Source organism: Dicentrarchus labrax, unplaced genomic scaffold (assembly GCF_905237075.1).
Source record: "Dicentrarchus labrax unplaced genomic scaffold, dlabrax2021, whole genome shotgun sequence".
Lineage (NCBI taxonomy): Eukaryota > Metazoa > Chordata > Actinopteri > Moronidae > Dicentrarchus > Dicentrarchus labrax.
In genome coordinates, this window is record NW_026136714.1 from 4,266,752 (window position 1) to 4,287,620 (window position 20,869).

The following is a 20,869-nucleotide window of genomic DNA, read 5'->3' on the forward strand; positions in this document are numbered from 1 at the left end:
TGCTGGGTGGAGGCACGTTGAAGCTCGTTGTGACACATCATCATAATGTTGATTATATAACATCATACCTGACTGCCCTCGTCCAATCAGAGAGCAGGGTAAGATATAAAAGGTGACGGCCAGCACTCTGGTGCAGGAAGAAGAAGAACACAGAAGGAATCTTTGAGCTGAACCATGGAGTCCGTAAATACGAATGGGAACTTCAGAATCAACGCTACTATACCCGCCAGGTAAACACCGGTGGGAGCGCCTTGGATGTGTTAATGAAAGACCTGCTGGCTATTTTGATAAACAGCCTGCTGCCTTTAGTGATGAATGGCAAAACATACTGCCTCATTAAGTTGGCTTATGATTTGCTCAACTATATAACGATTGGTGGTGAAACAGTCATCGTGAAACTTTGGAAGAAGCTGATTGATACCCTAATTGGGCTTTTGAGGAAATCTCAGCCCATTGAATGGGGAATCTCCGCGACCGTACGCCGGATCCTCTCCTGTGTCAGGGGAGCCGATCTAAACCACAGCGTCGACGATTACTATGAGTACGTTTAAAGCCCTAGGCTCGTCATACTATACTTTTGCGACCCGACTCGACCCGACCCGACTCGACCCGACCCGACCCGAGGGCCAGGGCCATATAATGAAACAACGCAGTTTAAATTGTTGGGTTTTAAATCAAGCTTGGGCTCATGATTACAGTTAATGTGCCGGGCCGGGCCGGGCTTAGCCGACTATATATTAAAACCACCTTCAGTGAGGGGGGACGCAATCGATTCAGATTTTCGTTCGTACAAATAAAAAAACTGAATGAGCAGTCGTGTCCATTGTCTTCTTTAATATTTTTTAAAGCTCTTCGGGTTAACGCTGGTTCAGATATTGTTTATATTTATGATCATACGGCTTCTTAATGTCAGGACTTCCACGCAGACATAAAATGGCTGCTGAGATCCTGTCGGTCGCTGTGGCGTTTATCAGGAAATAGTGACTGATCGTGGTGTGTTTAAGGTCATTCAGAAAGCTCAGTATTTTTCAGTCTCCACGCAGTGTATGTATGTGTGTGTGTGTGTGTGTGTGTGTGTGTGTTCACAGAGTATTCAGGTTTGTATCTGTGTTTCTTCTGTTTTCTGTATAAAGTGTTATTATCAACTATATTTGAATAATCAATATTTGTTTGATCCACAAAATCAAATGTGACTGGGAGACAAACAATCTGCAGCAGAACCACAAAGGCTCATTGAAGAGCCAGCAGCATCTGCAGAGCAAAGTCCTTTAGTGTGCTCAACACGCTAACAGGCTAACAGGCTAACATGCTAACAGGCTAACAGCCTAATATGCTAACAGGCTAACAGCTTAACAGGCTAACAGCCTAATATGCTAACAGGTGAACAGGCTAGCTGTATTATTAGCAGTAATATAATAACTCTAATATTATAATAACTGTAATATTATAATAACTTATATAATAAGTAATATTTTAATAACTGTAATATTATAATAACTGTAATATAATAAGTAATATTATAATAACTGTAATATTATAATAACTGTAATATTATAACTATAATATAATTACTGTAATATAATAATAACTGTAATATAATAAGTAATATTATAATAACTGTAATATTATAATAACTGTAATATTATAATAACTGTAACATAATAACAGTAATATTATAACTATAATATAATAACTGTAATATAATAAGTAATATAATAACTGTAATATTATAATAACTGTAATACAATAAGTAATATTATTATAACTGTAATATTATAATAACTGTAATATAATAACTGTAATATAATAAGTAATATTATAATAACTAATATAATAATTGTAATATTATAATAACTGTAATATAATAACTGTAATATTATAATAACTGTAATATTATAATAACTGTAATATTATAACTATAATATAATTACTCTAATATAATAATAACTGTAATATAATAAGTAATATTATAATAACTGTAATATTATAATAACTGTAATAATATAATAACTGTAATATTATAATAACTGTAACATAATAACAGTAATATTATAACTATAATATAATAACTGTAATATAATAAGTAATATAATAACTGTAATATTATAATAACTGTAATACAATAAGTAATATTATTATAACTGTAATATTATAATAACTGTAATATAATAACTGTAATATTATAATAACTGTAATATAATAACAGTAATATTATAACTAATAATATAATAACTGTAATATAATAACAATAATATAATAACTGTAATATTATAATAACTGTAATATAATAACTGTAATATTATAATAACTGTAATATAATAACAATAATATTATAACTAATAGTATAATAACTGTAATATAATAAGTAATATTATAATAACTGTAATATAATAACTGTAATATTATAATAACTGTAATACAATAAGTAATATTATTATAACTGTAATATAATAACTGTAATATTATAATAACTGTAATATAATAAGTGTAAGTATATAATAAGATATAGTTACTCTAGATGGCATTACCTTGGCCTCTAGCACCACTGTCAGGAATCTTGGAGTTATCTTTGATCAGGATTTGTCATTTAACTCCCACATAAAGCAAAACTCCAGGACTGCCTTCTTTCATTTAGGTAATATTACAAAAATTAGACACATACTATCACAGACAGATGCAGAAAAACTAATCCATGCATTTGTTACTTCTAGGCTGGATTACTGCAACTCTTTATTATCAGGTTGCCCCAATAAGTCCATTAAAACGCTCCAATTAATTCAGAACGCTGCAGCACGAGTACTGACAGGAACTAGAAAAAGAGATCACATCTCTCCTGTACTAGCTTCTAAGCATTGGCTCCCTGTAAAATGTAGAATAGAATTTAAAATCCTCCTCCTCACCTATAAAGCTCTTCATGGTCAGGCCCCTTCATATCTTAAAGAGCTCATAGTACCCTATTACCCCACTAGAACACTACGTTCTCTGAATGCTGGGCTACTTGTGGTTCCTATAGTCTCTAAAAGTAGAACAGGAGCCAGAGCCTTCAGTTACCAAGCTCCTCTCCTGTGGAACCAGCTTCCAGTTGTGGTTCGGGAGGCAGACACCCTCACCACATTCAAGAGTAGGCTTAAGACATTCCTCTTTGATAAAGCTTATAGTTAGGGCTGGATCAGGTGAGTCCTGAACCATCCCTTAGTTATGCTGCTATAGGCCTAGACTATCGGGGGATTTCCCATGGTGCACTGAGCTCCTCTCTTCCTCTCTCTTTCTGCACTCATTCATGTCCCATTAATGCATGTTACTAACTTCACTTCTTCCCCGGAGTTCTTGTGCTTTCTCGTCTCGCAGGTTCTTGTCGATCCTGGTGGAGCCTCCTGCCATGGTCCTGCTAGATTGCCATTGCCAATACTGTTGTTGCTGTGCACCTGTCTGTCTGTCTGTCTGTCTGTCTGTCTCTCTCTCTCTCTCTCTCTCTCTCTCTCTCACCCCAACCGGTCGAGACAGACAACCACCCACCTAGAGCCGGAGGATCTGTCCTAGGTTTCTGCCTTTTAACAGGCAGTTTCACCTATAGACAGGAGGTGACAGTGCAGCCCTGTGGTTCTCAGTTCATCATATTAATATAACAGCCACCATTAGCCATAGTCTTGTCCATGTACAGTCAATGTGTGTCTATTCTGTTAAAGTACAGAGCAGCTAAAATGATTTAGATGCCAGATTTTATTGTCAAATAAGCTGATTTTAGGAAAGTATTGAGGCAGAAATGAGTGAATGTAATATGAGAGATTGTGAATTTTGATACTTTTGATTGATGTAAAGTAAGTTTAGATACATTTTAGAGATTTGATGTCTGATAAAGGCATACATGGTGTTTATTATTTATATATTTTACTATTGAATAGCCTTAATAACCTTTACATGCTTTATACATGGATGAAAGAAACATGTTGTGAACACAATAAACCAAAGTACAAGAGACAATGACTGTTTGCAGTTGGTAAATGTTTAATAAAATAACTTGAGAAGACGCTGAAGAAAGAGACACACATCTGCCTGCTTCATTTCTATTTCCTGTTTCCTAAATGTAAACATATTCCACAGTATTACTGGCCACCACAGACTCATTGAACATCCTCAGCATGGTCCTGCAGATGATGAAGGACCTCAGCCTCCTCAGAAAATAGAGATGGCTTTGGTTCTTCCTGTAGAGGGCTTGAGTGTTCTTAGTCCAGTTCAGTTTATTGTCCATGTGAACTCCCAGGTACTTGTAATCCTCCACAGTGTCTACACTGACCCCCTGGATGGAAACAGGGGTCATTGGAGCATCGGCCTTCCTCAGGTCCACAACCAGTTCCTTAGTCTTCGTCACATTGTGCTGCAGATGGTTCTGCTCGCACCATGTGACAAAGTGACCCACCACAGTCCTGTACTCAGTCTCATCCGCCCTGCTGATACACCCCACCACGGCAGAGTCATCAATTCAATTCAATTCAATTTTATTTGTATAGCGCCAATTCATAACAGAAGTTATCTCAGGACACTTTTCAAATAGAGCAGGTCTAGACCGAACTCCTTAAAACATTATTTACAGAGACCCAACAGTACCACCATGAGCACTTGGCAACAAGGGAAAGGAAAAACTGTCTGTTAAAAGGCAAAAACCTAGGACAGGTCCTTCAGCTCGACCAGTTGGGGTGAGAGAGAGAGAGAGAGAGAGGAAGAGAGGAGCTCAGTGCACCTTGGTGATCATTGGACAGCAAGACAATGATCCGAAGCACACCTCCAAGTCAACCAAAGTTTGGTTTAGAAAAAGATCCTGGACCGTCCAGATTTAAATCTGTTGCAGCACGGAAACTGAACATTTTCTTTTGTGTCATAGACACAATTATTTTTTGTTTTTGTGAAAAGAGAAAGAAAGAAAGAAGGAAAGAGAGGATAGAGATAGTGAGAAAGGATAGAGAAAGTGGGAAAGGACAGAGAGAGAGAGAAAGAGAGAGAGGTATTTGGGGTTTGTCTTTTTCACAGGAGCTCTGGGGGTCATCCTGCCAGTGACCGTTGCGCGCCGGTCAGGCATGGGAAGGCGTCGCCACGAGCCTGAAGCTCAGTGGCTCTACCGGGCTTCGAGGTCACCGTCGTGTCCCCGAAACCCCCCAGAGCTGAAGCTAAAGCCTGAGACAAGTCCTATCTATACTACTTTATGACAGCATAATGACATCACTGGTGACACGGAGTAGTAGTGGGCGGAGTTTGGAGGCTGAGAGGTGACTTCATCCCTCAACTTACAGTCAATATTAACAATATAATAATAATAATTATATTAAATGTTAAAAGCATGTAAAGTTAATGTAAAGCACTCACATTTGTTATACAGCATCCCCAATATGTTGTATTTATCATCATTAGTGTGTTTTATAGTTCTATATTATACTTTGTGAAGTTAATACTGTTCTTTTTCTGTTATCTACATATATGTTTGTAGGTTATTGCCCTGAATTTATCCCTCCATGATGACAGACAGACAGACAGACAGACAGACAGGGGGCCTGTAGCTGCTATCTCCGCCCCCCGCACACGTGACAGCTGGAGCACTGACTGGTTACAGACTTCAACAGCTCCTGTAGCGGTCACACTAATCCGAAGGTAAAGAAAACATTTTCTGGAAGTTATACAGAGGCAGTTGATCGTCAATATCATTATAATTATCAACATTATGTACCATATATTTTCTGTTCTGCAGTATTTTATATTAGTCTTAAGTTCTCCACGTTAACGGTTTGCTCTGAAATGCTGCCTCGCTAAACTAAGATTTATCCGACATGTTGTTCGCTCTGTAACAAACTCTCTATTTCTCTCCCTCTCTCTCTCCATATACATATATTTCATAATAATATGCTGCACCTCTATTAGAAGCTGTGTTTATTGTAAAAGTACTCAGATGAAGTGTGTATCAGTCAACCCTGTAGTCTGAGGTAGCTGTCCGGGTGGCAATTATCATAAATACATTAGTTATTCTTTTTTGTTATATAAATTTATCCATAATAATAATAGTAATTATTCTTCATGCATTTAAGTAATGCATTGCTCATTAATAATAATAGAAAGATGTGTTAGAAAGAATACAACTATGCACAATATGGATTTTGTTTTATTTCATTTATTTTTTCTAGTAAAGTACATACAAAACATAAAAACATACTTTCATTGAGAAAATAACTTTAAATTATTATTATTATTATGGACCAGTTATTTATCAGCTGTAATTTAATTGTCAGGATACCTTCATACTTTCATAAATTATCTGTCCTGGTAGTTTTTTGCCTCTAAACTCAGAACCAGATTGTGATGTTGGTCTCTTTGCATATCAGACTCTTTTATGAGTGAGTGAGTCTCGAGATGTGAGTGTGTTTCCTCTCATATAAATCCAGACATGCGGGTGGCAGTGATTGGAGCTGGAGTCATTGGCCTGTCAACAGCTCAGAGCATCTATGAGCAGTATCACTCCATCGTCAGTCCGCTGACCATTGAGGTGTACGCGGACCGTTTCACGCCACTGACCACCAGTGATGGAGCTGCTGGCTTCTGGCAGCCGTACCTCTACGATAAGGGCAACGTCCAGGAGACGTACGTGCAGTCTGTTTAACCCTCTTTTTATTCTCTATTTTGTCTGTCGCCACCATTTTTTAATGTTGTATTTGTGCTCATGTTTAGAAAATGGAATAAAGAGACATTTGACTACTTGCTGAGCTTCCTCAGTTCACCAGAGTCCGTAAAAATGGGTATTTTTCTTCAGTCTGGCTACAACCTCTGCTCTGAACCAGTCCCAGTGAGTAGAGCTTTGTTCTGAACAGTTGAACCTGACCTCAAAGATAAGGTTTGACATTGTTTAGGAAAAACTTTTACAACCAAGACCAAAAGGTGCCGCACAGCTTCAAATAGAAATATAGTTAAAGTGTAACCTCAGATAACGCGTTCATAAATTGATCACGTGATCACCAGAGAGTGACTGAGTGAAAGTAGAGCTTTGTTCACTGCACAAAGATGGGGGCCTGCAGTGGTAGGAAAACAATAACAGAGAGGCCTCATCAAGGGTTTGAACTTGGGGTTAGCACATTAACACAGCTAAGACATGTTTAGTGTATAAATGATTGTGTTCTCATACTATGTGGGTCGTTTTTGAATGCAGGATCCCTCTTTCAAAGATATTGTCCTGGGCTTCAGGCAGCTCACAGAGAGAGAACTGCAGATGTTCCCCGGATACAAGTAGGTTCCCGCTGAAACTGCCATGAAAGCAAAACCCAGAGAGAACATTAGTTAGGTAGATTGTGTATTTAATGCTGAACATTTGAACCTTTCCAACCAAGACTTTGCTGTGTATCAGAAATCAAGAATACAGAAAAATGTCTTCCAATATGTATATAATAATGTATATAATGTACACAGATGTTTATCCTGATAAAGGGATTGTTCTGATTTCTGATGCTTTCATCAGGCAACTTACTGTAAATGTTTGTATGTGAACTATCTGTGCATCATTGATCTGTTTGTTTTTATCTCTTTAAACAATATATTGCTAATATTTAGGATTGTATGTATAATTCTGTGTTCAGCAGCTCTAACACATCTGTCTCCTCTTCCAGTTATGGGTGGTTCAACACTGCTCTCATGGTGGAAGGTAAATCCTATTTGCCCTGGCTGATGGATTGGTGAGTGATTAACTTCTCTCTTAAGTAACTCTCCATGTTGTATCAGCACTTTATTTACCAGAGCTCAGTTCATCTGGTGTAGTGCCTGTTTACAACATCATTTATTACCCAATAAAAAGGTGAATGGAGGCACTCGATTGCTTGTTAAATACACAATGTATTGACTTGTTTAAATTAAACAACACTAATTTCTGCTTTAAATTGTTTACCATTTACTATACTGTGATTCTTCTGAATCACTTCAACAAGTCTGAAGTTTTACGGGATATACATACCCTTATATACTGGATTAAAATAAGTGCAAAGTAAAAAGTAGTGTACAGTGTATACCAACTGAGTGCTAACCATCATGCAGTGCTGTAGTCAAGACCCCCTTTGTCAGGTTCAGGACCAGCCGAATCCAAGAGAGAGACAGAGTCAAAACCAAGACAGAAATGAAACAATGCTTTTGCCAATGAGATGAGTTTGTGCAGCCAGGTCATTGATTGAATGTGAATGCCCGTTATAGATAGAGTTTGAATTAAACCAATAAAAAAAATGCTCTTTACCAATGGTTCCATTTTGAAAGAGGAAGTTCAGAAAACAAAACATATAAGTGTGGATGGCCAAATCTGAGACAAGTCCAAGTATTAACAAGTCTGAGACAATAAAAAAAACTTCTTGAGTCTGAGAACTGGTCTTCTGAGGTACTACAGCACTGCTGCCATGCATCATGCAGGTGTGAGAAAAAGGCACATTTAGACAGCTGCCAGACGGGAATGAGCTTGTTAGTGTCTGAATTGTTCTTAAAATGTTTCCATCTGACCCATTGTCCTCAACATATGAGTCCCTATACGCTGTATAATGAACAGTAAACACAGCCTGTCAGTTGTTTTTCTTAATCTATAGTTTTAGGTCAAAAATCTTGATTTTCAGTGGTGTTTTCTGGAGCTCATTATCTGTTTTTTGGTGTCATTCTCAGGTTGCAAAAAAGGGGTGTGAAATTTTACAACAGGAAAATAGAGTCCTTCAAGGAGGTTAGTGAAGGCTTTTCAATTTTATAGTTGCATATACTGTATATATTTATTATTATATTTTATACAGTCAGACATCCAGAATATTGTATTCATTCTAGCTTACATTAAGAGATACTCACAAAATGTGTTATCACTTGTCGTATTTGTTATTTCTTATCATGCTGTATTTAGCTGGCAGAAACTGGGGCAGACGTGATAATAAACTGCACGGGTATAAGATCAGGAGAGCTCCAGCCAGACCCCGAGCTCAAACCAGGCCGCGGTCAGATAGTGAAGGTGAGAGAAGACGGGTTCAAATGTCTGTTAATAGTTCATATAACCAGCTGTAAAGGAACCACGTAATAGCGGTTGAACCTTCCTCTGTTTCTCAGGTGGACGCTCCGTGGCTGAAGCATTGGATTCTTACCCACAATTTTACAACAGGAGTCTACAATTCACCGTACATCATTCCAGGGTAGATCTAGTGACACAAAAACACTTATTAACACTGATCTTAGATGGATGTACAGTATCATATATAATGCACACACAGTGTTAGTTTCTATAGAGTGATTATTTATGAAATATAGCTTTATTCCAACCATAGTTGCAGTGGTTATACTGTGTTGTCCAGCTACCATGGCCCATTCTGTTGCTTTCTGCCAGAGCACTTGTAATTTGCAATGTTTTTTGGAGCCAGAATGCTACAAAGCCAAAGTTGTTTTCGTGACCTAACTTCACATCTGTGTGTGCAGGAGTCGTCTTGTGACAGTCGGCGGGGTTTTCCAGTTGGGAAACTGGAGTGAACAGAACAACTCCACCGACCATAAGAATATCTGGGATGGCGCTTGCCAGCTTGAACCCAGTCTCAAGGTATCCAAATGTTGTTTGTTTAACAGGCCATAAAACAAATTACTCTCTCATCTGTTATTTACAGCGAGTGCTACAGTATATTTAGAATACAGTCCTCAAATATTTGAGTGACAATTTGGTGCACCAATACCCAAATCTGAAGGCACAAAACCCACTTGATTAAAAGATATAATGTGTAGCTTTTCCTCATTAAACTATCTATGAACACTAGACCAATGTTATATATTACCCACAATGTTTTTTAACAATGTCCAAACCCAGAGAAATCTGGGTTATTTTATTTATTCACGTAACGGTGCATTTTACCGCTCATTTACCCTTTGCACATGGATTTTGGTTGTGGACGTTTTATCCAGTTTTAAGCCACATCTCTACAATACTCTTTTTAGTTCTTGGTTGTTTTTAACTATATATTTAAACCAGATGAAGAATTTTAGTCATCAAAAGTCTCGATTTTAAGTTATCAGAGAAACTAGCTGAGCTAACGTTAGAAGGGGCCCAACTGGAAGGCCCTCCGGGAGGTCCTTTGTCTGCTGAACAGTGTTAAAGAATCCCTGATTTTTAAGGTGAAACTCCTTTATTCAGTGTTTTTACCGGTTTTAATCACCGGGTCTGTTTGTTGTGGAGAGGAGACATGGTAAAAACCTCCTGAACAATGAACACTGAAGGAATCCTAACTGAGAAAAGCTGACTGCAATGATGGCAACAATTCCCATCATCCCACACTACTTTAGCAAACTTTTGTTATTGTTTAGATGTGAGAGACTCCCCCCTAGTGGCAGAATATACATAATGTATGTCTAACCTAAACAAAGAAATCATAAAGTAATGATTTCTTTCAAGCTTGAGAAAGATTATGTCTTGTTCTCTAACCACAGAATGCCAGGATAGTAGAGGACTGGTCCGGCCTCAGGCCTGTCCGCAGCAAAGTCCGACTGGAGAGGGAGGCCATAAAGTCTGGTGCAACTTCAATAGAGGTAAACTTTAACAGCTAAGCAATGCTTTAAATATTAATTTCTGGTCACTTAACTTCTGAAATATCTTTGCTCTCATTCAGGTGATTCACAACTACGGCCATGGAGGTTTCGGACTCACCATTCACAGAGGCTGCGCCCAGGAGGCAGCGAGGCTCTTCGGTCAGATCGTGGAGCAAAAGGCAAAGGTCCAAAAGCCCGCTTGTAAATCTGTTCGGCAGCAGTGATTGGTGCTCCTTTTCAAATTTCAATGCCAGTGCCTTGTATCTCATAAAAAACACTGATCTTATCCATAACTAGCATTTTAAAGCAAACAGATATTCAGCATCATATATTTTTGAGGTAATTACATCACTTTAAAACAACGTAATGTATATGTAACATCCATTATTAATTCACATGTAACAAAATCAATCATAGGAGGTTTGGGTCATTTAAAAGAAGTATATAAAGTGTACCTCTCTTTCACTCATCACACTGTTTAGTAAAAAAATAACAACATGAATCCACTGCTCTTTTTGAAAGGTTATTTACTATAGTATCATACACATTTACATCCAGTGCATTGACAAGAATCTGTGCACACAGACACTTAATGCAGCACTATATCTCAAACACTGGCAGGTAAGACTCAGCTTGCCTGTACTAGTTAACCTTTTTTAAACAAAACTTTACTCAGTGTGGGCAAAGTCCGTCTTCACATCACCTTTGTTACAAACAAAAGCAAAGACAACAACTAAACCAGGTATTGATACAGTATTTACAGAAAGACAGAACGCCCTGCTAAATGGTTGTGTATGCAGCATGGATTTTAGATCGTAACACCATATACTCATGTTAATAAATCATGTAATTCTTACTTACTAGGTTGAGCGTTGGGTGATGAAAATACTTAGATTTAGATTTCCTAATACTTCAATTTACATTATGTCGTCTTCAGTCCAGGATCTGTGGTTCCAGTTGTGCTATAATTATGAAATATTCTCGCCTGTATGATGCTCTGATTAGGGCTTTTTCAGATGAATGTAAATAAAATCACCACGTAATGATCAAGACGTGAGGTGGTATTTTCATTATTATTAGAGTAATACCTGCTTTTTCCTCATTTCTTTAGCAGAGAACAAATATCCATCCATGTTGAAATGTGAAATAATACTGACACAAGAAGAAAGAACAGACACAGGATTTCAAAAGGATGCTTACAGTATACGAGGAAGTCAGTGACTCACTGTGCAGTCTGTCATTTCACTGCCTTGACAGAAGTGAATCCTAAATGGAGAAACCACAGACCTTATTTAATCAAACGGTCTGTTGATTCGATAAACTGTTCTTCATTCCAGCAATGCACTTTTTTTTTTAGAAAGCTGAGTTTGCAATTAGTGTATTTTAACAGGCAATTTGTGTGCACAAGATAATGCTCTGTCTTATCTACGCATCTATGTCCGTTATGCTAGTAGACGCAGCTTTTTCATAAGGTTGAGAAGACGTTTCTCAAACACAAACAGAATAGGTAGTTTTTAAGGCTCCTTGAATTAGGTATTTGAAGCTAACTTCTAACACGTTTACCTTCTTTATTCAGGAATCAAATACTTTGCTTGAAGTATTTGAATTCTCACTTGTTCAAGGATGTTTAACACATCGTTCCACCAATAATTTTCTCGATATTGCACTTGTGTAGGTCAGTTGGTCTCTCACAGTCACTCTGTGCGCAGTTATTCAGTGGCGAAATTGTGACAGCAATGGTGGTTGAAGACTATATAATAATAATATATAATATTGTGCTGCCTGGCTCTCTGAAGCCACTGTGGTGCCTAAACTGAAGAGTCATAGGATGGGACTGGAGATGGACACCGAAAGCTGGTTGAGCTTTTTTTTCCGCCTCTCCTTGCCTATTTTTCCTCACAGTGGTTGCCTCTCTCAGTCGTTCTCCATCCCGACGTCTCCTCAGCCCTGGGAGCCAGGGCTGGACTGAGGGATTCTCTCTGAGTTGCGGGAGGAGTCCCGGCCCACCATCTCCTGGCCCCACTCGCGGTGGCTGGACTCCTGCAGGCCCCGGCCTGTTGTCTCAATTGGCAGGGCACAGGAGGCGATGGCAGCTAGGAGGCAGCAGCAGCAGTACACGGACAGAGCCAGATACACAGACGACTCCAACATCACCTGCAGGATGTAGCCCGGGGACAGACAGACAAATTACCACCGCTTTCTTATGCTGTTAAATATTTAAATGAGGAAGCTGAAGGGCGATACCTGTGCAACAAAAGGAGTAATGAGGGCTCCAACTCTGGCCATTCCACTGCTTGTTCCCAGACCTAAAGCCCTGGTCGCTGTCGGGTACACCTGCAGAGTTTCAGAAAATACTGAGGAGGCTGCCCTGATGTTTGCTCCACTCAGCTATTGATCTCATCTGAGCTGTACTATTAACTGTTTGCAAGTATCATACCTCTGGAGTGTACACATAGGCAGCCTGAAATCCTCCCGCGATGAAAGCTCTGGCGATGAATATCAACACTGTCATGGAAACTCTGCAACAGAGAAACCAGTAATGCTGGTTAAATAAATGAGGGAGCTGCAATTTCATGTTTAACAATCTCACTAGTATCCAGCTTACCTCCCGACACAACCGTAGAGTGGAATGATGCACATAGAGAATATAAAGAAACACAAGGCCATGGTCTTCCTCCTTCCCAGTCGATCAATGGCCCACAGTGTCACCAGCAGTCCTGTGCAACAATGCAAAACTCCATATTTGTTAAATGTAACATGCAGGATTGCTCTTTGTTTCAGTGCAGTAATTAATTTATGCTTTTATGGTTTACTATGTGCACAGATCTTTCTCAAGCCAGACATTTTGACATATCATTGGAGCAAAAGCACAGGTTTAACTAATAATGTTAATAATGGCTCCATTTTATTTAGGTGAGCTGGTAGTCAGTGAGCCAGCGTGCCAGCAGGGCCCTGGCACGCCTATACTGAATGCAGCCATCATTAGTGGACAAATATTGTAGCTGCAGTTAAATACCTTTCATAAAAATGACTTGATTGTGTCCTTTCTCCCGAAACTTCAGACTTAGGACAATTAAAATCCAGTTATGTTTGTTAAAATCAAAGTAATGGGAATATTCCCAGATCCTGAATGCAAGCCTTTCCATCTTCCAAGCTATCATTATGATGGTTTACTTATAAGTTATTGCTGTTCTCCTTAACTGATCTATCCCTGAACAAATGTAGTAACAGCTGTAATAATTACACAGTATTTAGCATTATTATGAAGACCTTTTTAGTACTAGGAAATACCATAGCAATAGGTGGAGCAACTAACAAGCATTTACTGGATATTATCCTTTAATAAAGAACATTTAGTGAGTACTGAGAAAAAAACATACAGCATGCAACTTGCAACCACAAAAACAAAACATTATTGACAAAAAATACTGACTTTGTGAAGACATTTAACTGGCGTGTACCTGGGAATTCAGATAAGGTGGTCCACAACAGGTCTTTGTAGTCGTCAGAGTTCAGATATTTACACTCCAAGTTGCATCGGAGCTCCCTCTTATTACCTTTGGACACTAGAGGGAAGCATAAAACAACACAAACGGCAGAGTTCATACCCAGCAGCCTCTGTGTTGCTTTTTTTAACACAGTATAAATGTATAGACCTTTATCGTGGCAGACATTTTGATTAGGCAGAGTAGGAAAAGCACAAGTGTAACTAATGATATTAACAATGGCTCTGTTCCATTAGAGTCCTTGTAACCAGCTTTAATGTTATCAGGTACACCTGTGCTTTTCCTGCTAACAGATGTTACATTTCTTAAAAGTGGTTGATTCTTTCAGAGACATTTTCGATGCTTATTCATTCCAAATATAAAGACTGTCAACACAAGTCTCTGTTTAGAATCAGAAATGTTTATCTCACAGTTCAACCCACAAGTCACTGAACTACAATATCTCTTTCCTCAGTATACCAAATCAAAATGTGTGTGTCCTTGAATCTGTGAGGGCGTCTGTTGGTGTCGGAGCAGTGACTCACTTCCACATGCGCCTCCCTCCTGAAACAGCTCCGTAGTGAGCAGCACCAGTCCGTAGTAAGAGAAGGCGTTGGCGAACCTGAAGAGACAGAGAAACAGGATGAAACAATGGTGGCTCACACGAACTGAGTGAGAGACTCAGACTCATGTGTCTGTGGACTTGGAGAACATAAGGTGTTTGCAGAGTTGAGAGAAAGGTGGCTTTATCGTTCACTCCACTTACCAAATAAACCACAGCAGAACTGTAGTCCAGCGAAAGTGTGATGAAAACAAGTCTTGAATCTTTCCACGATCCTCCTGATTAACAGAACAGACACAAAGACAAGTGAACATATAACATACCAGCACATGAATAATGTCCAGAGAGTCTGCAGAAACAGGCCTCTACCTGTCTGGCAGCGATAAGTTTTCCCAGTGGCATCGGTGCTCCGTTCTCCGTCGCAATCCGCTTCAGTGTGGCCAGAGCTTTTTCCTGGTTCCCCGTCAACACATCGTACCGAGCACTCTCTGGTAGCCACTGCTCCCAACCCCCCAAAAAACAGACAGGTCAGTTTATAAAGCTATCATTTGTTATTATCATCATCATTATTATGGCTGTTATCATCCCTGTCATCATTATTATTAGTCATATTTCTATTAATATTGTCATTATTGTTATTTTTGTGTCTCTGTCTCTGTATAATTCAGCCAAATTAAGCAATGTTTTCACTTAGGACTGGTATGTGTGCTCATATAACACTTTTATTATTGGTTATTATTTAGTGTAATTATTCCAAACCTTATAATTTCTAAAATACAATCATTTTAGATTGTGCTTGGTATAAAAACCTTTAATAATGTAAAAACATCAAACAGATCACCACCGGGTTGCCCACTTGAGCTGCTTAGACACACTTAGCCTACACAAATATAAATGTTAAACTTTTGTCAATATGGACATACTACACATCCTTAGATCAGTTAGACTCTCCAGATTTCAATCCTTCAGTTCATTTTACAGAAACTATGAGCACCAAAGTATCAAATGATCAAATAAATGATTCATAATTGATGTTATTCGATAGCTTACTTTATATACAAGTAATATTAATTCAAAAATCTTAATTTTAATGTGATAGTATTTCCCATCTTTTCAGAGCTTTCTGAGTCTTGTGCAAAAGGAATTAAAGGCCTAAATAAAGCAACATTTTAGGGCTGATAACGTAATACTCACGAAACATAGGATGGCAAAGATGAAGAGAGGAATGGTAGAAAGGCCAAGCAGCCAACGCCAGCCCAGAGTGGGCATCACCAGGATTGCTAAGAGGACCTCAAACACGGTGCCCAGTGCCCAAAATATCTGCAAGGCAAAATCTAAATTATACAAAATCCTGCAAGCAAAATAAATCATTTCAGTGCTGTGCAGTTATGCTTGCATGTTCTGTCATCTCTGGATGTTAACACTATTTCTAGGTGGATGATAGATGTGTGAGACCGTAGTAAAGGGACGTCCATACCTCAATCAGCAAGATACACGTGGCTCTGGACTTCATAGGCAGAAATTCAGCATACAGAGTCACCCTTATGAGGACAGACATTTCCCAGTTAATTCTAACTCAAATAATCCACTGCACTGTTGTTTGTGGGTAAAGATAGATGTGGATTACTCACGACTGTGGGGCTCCTCCGATGCCAAAGCCAACCAGTGCACGGAGGACGAGGATCCAGCCATAAACAGGTGCAAATGCACTCAACAGGCCATAGAACATAGTCCACAGCACACTCATCTTGAGACCCTGTGTGTGCGTATGATCAGAACACAACAAGCTGCTAAATAAATGATCTGATGAAGCTCTTCGGGAGAGAAATCCAAAAGCTAAACATTTATAAACTCAAGTATAAAGGTAGAAAGAAATACGATATAATAATCTACATGTCAAAACAGAGGCTTTAATTCAAACTTACTGTCTTTCTGCCGTATTTGTCAGCTATATTTCCCCAAAGAAAAGAGCTGATCATCATTCCAATAAACACTGCCTGCATGTGTGAGAAAAAAAAAAGAGTGATAATGGGATGGGGAGTGTTTCAGAGAGCTTAAATGTGCCCTTGACTATAATTTCACTGCACATAGCTGATGCACATCCTGTCAGGTAGCTTTCTGCTTTGGTGAGAGCGACTAGACCTCACTGAATGTGAAATTTTCATGAAATTATCTTCTCACATGTGTGAATGTTGTATTAATTACACTTCATATGTGATGTCATGCATTATATAAAAGAACACCTTCAGAAAAATCTGCTCCGCTGTTGTTTTATGTTGTACTCAGAAAAGTAAACATGCTTTTCATTGTCATTCAAATGGGAATATTGCAACACATAGTGACATTAAACCATTAGGGGCCCCTATTGTTTTCCACATTGTTGTCACTGTTCAATACAAACACTTACTTCAAAACAATCCCTAAGCACTTGATTTGATCAATAACTATCAGGACAGTCATATTGCACTGAAAGCAAGAGCACTTTACAGACATTAGAGAGCCATTACCGATGTAAGCATTGCCACCTCAAGGCTGGGCAGTCTCCATTCACAGTGGAGCTGTGGGGCTAAGATGCTGAGGATCATCATCTCCATAGCATCGGCCATCTGTAACAGAAAACCCACAGACACACAGTTTACACGTGTTTACTGACAGAATACAGACACACATCTGGAATTAATGTATTTTCAGTATAGAGCAGTTCTCACCCAGGACAAGCCAGTGAGGATGGAGAGTTTCCACTGAAATGTCCCGAAGCCTATGGCCTCTACGGCATCTTCTACCATGAATGTGTCTGAGGGAAGGAGCAATGCAGAAATCCTTAAATTAGGAGATACAAACCTTTTGTGAACAGAGGTCTAAGAGCTTCTATAAGGAACTGAAGTTGTACACCAGAAGTTGAGAGCAGTGGGTGCTGATGTGACCTCTACATGCCTTTGTCATTTAATTTTGTGATTTAAAGTTAATTCTTGACATTAGAAACACATAACACAAAAAGACATTGCTTGGACTGAAAGACAAATAGTGAGTGTGGGTTTATTATAAGCTGTGTGTTCCATACTGTACCATCAGTTGGATTCGCAAACTCCCGAGGAACCGGAGCTCCATCTGCAAGAGCCACAGACTCCAGATCGGTCTGCTCTGCAATCTTGATGACCTGTTCTCTATTCTCGCCATCGTCCTCTGAGCGTGTGCTCTCACCTGTGCGACGAAAGCGGACAACACTACGGGGGAAAAAAGGCAAGTTTTATTTTTTAAAGGCCCTGGAGTTAAGTTATCCTTCATTGGCCTTGGTCATGGGCACTGACTGGAGAATAAACCTAACACACATGTCTTAATGGTGGAGGAAACCCACACAAACACAGGGACACCATGCAAAATCCAGACAAAAACTCCCTGCTCCACCCGGGATTCGAACCCACGACCTTCATAAGGCGACAGTGCTCACAACAGAGCCACCCCAGTATGTCCAGTCAATTTCAGAGTGCCAGGGCAGAGCTGAACACAAATGAGAGTCAGAGGCTGTTGCCTAGGTGATATGAGCTTTTTCTGGCTGTAATTTTGTGAATGGGTGGTAATACCGTCTTATGGGCGAACCATGTCAGGCCAACTGACAGCTCTGCACACTGCTCTTTACTGCTTGGCGAGCTCATAACACCCAGAGATACGCATGTTTTCCACAGATGGAAAGGTATAATCTTCTCCCAGATGTAGATAATAGAAGGTTAAGTGAGGATGAAACACTACAAGAAAACTCGGTGAGTGTCAGTGATGCCTTAATCACTGTAATTACATAACATAGCCTACTTGCAATGGCAAGTATCAGTGCTGCAGATGAGTTTGTGGTCAGCCCAGACACTGAAATGTTCATTAGAAAAAAATATAAGTGAATGCATTCAGCAAAACTGTAACAACCCCTTTAAAACACAGTATTCTGTTCCTCATTATGTTCATGTAACTCTTCTAAGAAGCCTGTTTTTTTTTTTTTTTTAAGCTGAACGTCTCTGAGGAAATGTTCCTCCTGGCGACCAGGCTGGACCTGTATGGGCCAGCCTTTAGCTTAATGTACATCAGGGTTGAAATAAATCACGTTAGCCACTGAGTCATGACAGCGGAACAACGACCACAAGTTAACATTAAACTGATCACCTTAGAAATCAGAGCAACCCTGTTTCCTATGAATAAACAAAAAAATATAGTGTTCTAAGGAAGCTTATTTTTAATTAAATAACTAATATAACCGGATGCACGCTGGTATTAAATGCATGCTGCTTTTAAGGAATGTGCAGCTATTTGTGGTCCAGTGAGCTAATCACAAACACAATGCGAGGCAGTCAGAGGGCGACGCGTCGGGCCAAAAACGTGCTGTCACGGCCGACAGAAGGGACCGAATTCAAATTAAAAAAAAAAACCCCGCAACAACAACAACAACAACAACAACAACAAGAACAAATAAATGCGTTAAAGGTGCGGGGCTACTCACGGCAGCTGTCTCAGTTGGAACAGATCATCGTCCATTTTGCTGTTTACTGACTGACGCTCCTCCGTTTGGCCTCATCGCCGTTTCACATTCTCACGACGAGCAGCGATTTCAGCACCGAGGAGAGCGACCTGCTCCGGGGTGTCCGCCGGCAGCCAATGGGAGGCCGCCGTGCGCGAGTCACACAGCACGAGACACGGGAGAGAGCGAGAGGGGGGGAGAGAGAGAGAGAGAGAGAGAGAGAGGGAGAGAGAGAGAGAGAGAGGGAGAGAGAGAGAGAGAGAGAGAGAGAGAGAGAGAGAGAGAGGGAGAGGATACAGGAGCGGTGATCACTGAGGGGGCTGCACATGGCTGAGCGTACAGCAGTGCTGGTTACTTTTTAAATATAATAACTACTAACTGACTAATTACCTGCGTAAAGAAATAATTTAATCCAAGTATCACACTGTTAAAGTAACTTGATTACTTCATGTTACTTTTGGATTACCCCAACACCAAAATATGCTCATAAAGAGGAGAATTAATGAGTAAAAAGTGTTGATTTAAGTGTATTTTATAAGATAGAATATTGTAACCTTAAAAAAAAAAGCACAAATGTAAATGTAAAAAAGAAAAACTGATGTATTTTAAAAATTGCAATCCTACTAATTGTCCCAATTTTTACTAAATGTTATCTAATGATGTATTTTGACAATACAGGGGCTGTCTGGCAGGTTGAGGTGAGGCGTAATCGTACTTTTAGAGTAGTATTCGCCTTTTCTTTTTATGGACTCCTCCAGTTCTGTTGGTATAATTTATGATATCCATAATTTATGTTAAACTTTGGGTTGGCAGCTCAAAGTGTTTTTATATAAGGTGAAGAAATGCATCAGAATAACATTTAAAGTCGCCCTCTAGTTAAAAATATGTTAGTTTGACACTAAAAGTTTTCACATTAAAGTTTCTCTGCGCTCACTGAAAAGCAGATTTTAAGGGGCGGGGCCTACAAGCATGATTTGTGACATCATAAATACTTTGGAAGACAACTCTGGTTCAATTTCCAACTTTTATACAAGTGCGATATAAAAACCTGAAGCCAAAGACTGAGAATGGCCTTTACAGTGAAGCAGGAGACATCCGATACACATTAGTGTTGCAGACTGTTTGTATATGTATTTATACATGTCTGAAGGGAATCTTTAAAATGGACCAATTGAAATATAATTAGATAAATAAAATACAAATAAACAAGAAATAATGGACGTATATGGGATATTTCTGATGAAACAACTGAGACAACATTTACAGTGTGTTTGGTTTTAGAATAGAAAACTATCTTTGAGAATGTTTTGAGCTACTGTTTCGTCGTCTTCTACTAGTCGATGAAGTATGACCACAATAAATAGCTTTAGAAGATTTAAAAACACAAAACTTTATTTGAAAATATCAGTGAATACAAAAGTGTGTAAAAACATAATGCAACATGTTAGAGACAGATAAAGATTTGGAAGCCTTTATTGGGAATAAAAGATTTAGTAGTTCTATTCAAATTCTTTTTTCTAAAAGAGAGAAATTAGCATTTATACAATGTTTGTCCTTTAAGAGAGTAAAATTGTTTATTTGTAGGCATTTCAAACAACACATAACAGACAGAAATCCCTACAAATATTAACAACAAAATGAGAAATATCCTCCCAAACTTCAAATATCAAATAAGATTAAAATAGTTTTTACTTTATTTAGAACAACAAATTGCAAAGAAACAAACTAAATACACGAGTCAATGTGACAGCAAATAGATTTACATTGATAAAT

At 38.8% G+C, this 20,869-nt stretch overlaps 2 protein-coding genes across 2 annotated transcripts; one reads left to right on the plus strand and one right to left on the minus strand.

Moving 5' to 3' along the window:
- The first annotated feature begins 5,171 nt into the window (after window positions 1–5,171).
- On the plus strand, window positions 5,172–11,600 carry LOC127375993 (D-amino-acid oxidase). Its single transcript, XM_051422455.1, has 12 exons — window positions 5,172–5,261; window positions 5,480–5,640; window positions 6,426–6,621; window positions 6,709–6,823; window positions 7,184–7,260; window positions 7,638–7,703; window positions 8,665–8,719; window positions 8,891–8,995; window positions 9,091–9,173; window positions 9,454–9,571; window positions 10,450–10,548; window positions 10,629–11,600. Exons 3-12 carry the CDS (start codon window positions 6,428–6,430, stop codon window positions 10,770–10,772), a joined length of 1,056 nt encoding a protein of 351 aa, XP_051278415.1. The 5' UTR covers window positions 5,172–5,261; window positions 5,480–5,640; window positions 6,426–6,427; the 3' UTR covers window positions 10,773–11,600.
- On the minus strand, window positions 11,059–19,244 carry svopa (SV2 related protein a). Its single transcript, XM_051422454.1, has 16 exons — window positions 19,079–19,244; window positions 17,662–17,819; window positions 17,304–17,389; window positions 17,103–17,201; window positions 16,521–16,592; window positions 16,227–16,351; window positions 16,073–16,136; window positions 15,790–15,915; window positions 14,965–15,093; window positions 14,800–14,873; window positions 14,579–14,655; window positions 14,010–14,114; window positions 13,154–13,265; window positions 12,986–13,067; window positions 12,793–12,882; window positions 11,059–12,702 (listed from the first exon to the last, which is right to left on the minus strand). The coding sequence occupies exons 1-16, from the start codon at window positions 19,111–19,113 to the stop codon at window positions 12,490–12,492; spliced, it is 1,647 nt and encodes a 548-aa protein (XP_051278414.1). The 5' UTR covers window positions 19,114–19,244; the 3' UTR covers window positions 11,059–12,489.
- Window positions 19,245–20,869: the final 1,625 nt, after the last annotated feature.